The following is a 2,598-nucleotide window of genomic DNA, read 5'->3' on the forward strand; positions in this document are numbered from 1 at the left end:
TCAGAGCTAGTCACCCCCATTTCCCTGTGCCCAATGCTTTACAGCAGGACTGACTCTTGTGGAGCTCATGGGCAGAGGTCCCTGCTCCTCACAGCACACTCAGCCAGTGCAAAGAGGAGCTCAAGCAAGGGGGCTGCACAAAGATCCTGTCCGTAAAGAGAGAGGCAATGTGGGTGTTTGTATGAGAACTGGAACATTTGGGGCATTTTTACTTGAAAAGCCTCTCCTAACTTCTCAATGTCTTTTCTTCTTTTGACAGTCCCTCATGCCCAGAGATAGCAAAATGTCCAACAGCAGCTCCTACACCGAATTCCTCCTCCTGGCATTTGCGGACACGTGGGAGCTACAGCTCTTGCACTTCTCGCTCTTCCTGGGCGTCTACCTGGCTGCCCTCCTGGGCAATGGCCTCATCATCACAGCTGTAGCCTGTGACCACCACCTCCACACCCCCATGTACTTCTTCCTCCTCAACCTTTCCTTCCTCGACCTTGGCTCCATCTCCATCACTGTCCCCAAATCCATGGCCAATTCTCTGAGGGACACCAGGGCCATTTCCTACTCAGAATGTGCTGTTCAAGTCTTTCTATTTTTGTTCTTGTTAGGAGGAGAGTATTGTCTTCTCACTGTCATGGCCTATGACCGCTTTGTTGCCATTTGCAAACCCCTGCACTATGGGACCATCATGGGCAGCAGAGCTTGTGTCCAAATGGCAGCAGCTGCTTGGGGCAGTGGTTTTCTCAATGCTCTCCTGCACACAGCTAACACATTTTCAATACCACTTTGCCAAGGCAACACAGTGGACCAGTTCTTCTGTGAAATTCCCCAGATCCTCAAGCTCTCCTGCTCAGACTCCTACCTCAGGGAAGTTGGGCTTATTGCAGTTACTGCCTGTTTAGACTTTGGTTGTTTTGTTTTCATTGTGCTGTCCTATGTGCAGATCTTCAGTGCTGTGCTGAGGATCCCCTCTGAGCAGGGACGACACAAAGCCTTTTCCATGTGCCTCCCTCACCTGGCCGTGGTCTCCCTGTTTGTCAGCACCTCATTTTTTGCCTACCTGAAGCCCCCCTCCCTCTCCTCCCCAGCTCTGGATCTGCTGGTGGCTGTTCTGTACGCAGTGGTGCCTCCAGCAGTGAACCCTCTCATCTACAGCATGAGGAACAAGGAGCTCAAAGATGCCCTGAGGAAAGTGATTTCATGGACATTTTTCAGCAGTGGCAAAATTGCCTTTGCTCCCCACAAGTGATTCCCACTGTGTCCTATACCAGGACTGAGCTTTCTTCGTTCACTTTATTTTTATTATTACTGTTATTAATGATGTTATTATTATGTGTTATCATGTTGCTACACAAATGTTTAGATTCCTTCCTCTTTTCCTGAGACTGCTCTGTCTCACCTGGTACCCACATAAAATTGTGTCTAACGCTGCATCAGAGCTGATTCCTTCACAGTATCTTTGTAATAAAGCAGGTTCCTCCTGGTGCACTGCCTGAAGGCTGGGCTCTTCCTCCAAAGCTGCTGTCCCTCACACCCTGTCCCCAGCACATGTCCTTGACAGACAGTCTCCCCCACCCTGCATGCTGGTTCTTACTGCAAAAGAAACCCCTAGACAGGGCTCCACACCCAGCTGGGGGACTGGGCATCCAGCTGTGAGCCCTGGGAGGATGAGTCCTCTCCTGGGTCCTCTGCAGGGCTGGCAGCGAGCATGCAGGGGAGGTCCTGGGGCCATCTACTGGGCCTCTAGACCATCTTCCTCCCATGGGAGCCCTCAAGCAGGGTGCCTCAGGGCAAAGATGCAGCCCAGCTTGTTGTTGCATGAACAGAGAGAGAAACTGCCCCCGGAAACTCCTCCCAGACCCAGCCCCTCATACCAGCCATTTCCAGCACTGGCCATTGCCCATGGTGCTGGTGAGGGGTGATCTTTGAATGTGACCAGCTAGCTCTGCCTGCTGGGCTCAGCACTTCCTTGGGGGAGGGGGGGGAATATCCAGTCCTGCCTGGGCTCTCTGTGGGCCCAGACCCCAGCACATGGTGTTCTTCTAACCCCGCAAGGACAGGAGCTGAGGACTGGTGGGACGATGCTGGGCAGGGGCCTATGGGGGCCAGGGCACCAAGGCTGTGCTTGGAGGTGAGGCTATGATTGTCCTTGGTCAGCATAGATGGGATGGTCTGGCCAGGGACCAAGGGCAGGAGAAGACAGGAGACAACAAGCAGAATATACAGCAAAGGAAATTTCAAATTAGTTAAAAAAAAGAAAGAAAGAAAGAAAAAAATAGTAACCATGTGAGTTGAGCAGCACTGGGGCAGGGGCCAGGAGATCTTTAAAAACTCTCCTGCAGAAGGCAAATTACCGACTTGATCTAACTGTAAAGTTAGGCAGCTCAGAGCAGATCATGGTCCTGCAGATCTCCGGTGGTCCCTCCCAACCCAAATCCTCTAGGAGGAAGGGGCTGGAAAGTGGAGTCCTGGGCAGGGGACACTGTTGTGGGGTTGAGGCCTTGCTGGCATTTGTACTGCCTGGTCAAGCCTGTCCTCAGAGTTACACAGTGAGTGAGTTCATCCTCCAAAGGAGTCTGCTCCATGGGAAAAGGAGTCAAAGCA

At 52.1% G+C, this 2,598-nt stretch overlaps 1 protein-coding gene across 1 annotated transcript; it reads left to right on the forward strand.

The window, feature by feature from the left end:
• Positions 1-283: 283 nt before the first annotated feature.
• LOC136996031 (olfactory receptor 14A16-like) lies at positions 284-1,243 on the forward strand. Its single transcript, XM_067317026.1, has one exon. The coding sequence runs from the start codon at positions 284-286 to the stop codon at positions 1,241-1,243; it is 960 nt and encodes a 319-aa protein (XP_067173127.1).
• Positions 1,244-2,598: the final 1,355 nt, after the last annotated feature.

Source organism: Apteryx mantelli, unplaced genomic scaffold, assembly GCF_036417845.1.
Source record: "Apteryx mantelli isolate bAptMan1 unplaced genomic scaffold, bAptMan1.hap1 HAP1_SCAFFOLD_20, whole genome shotgun sequence".
Lineage (NCBI taxonomy): Eukaryota > Metazoa > Chordata > Aves > Apterygiformes > Apterygidae > Apteryx > Apteryx mantelli.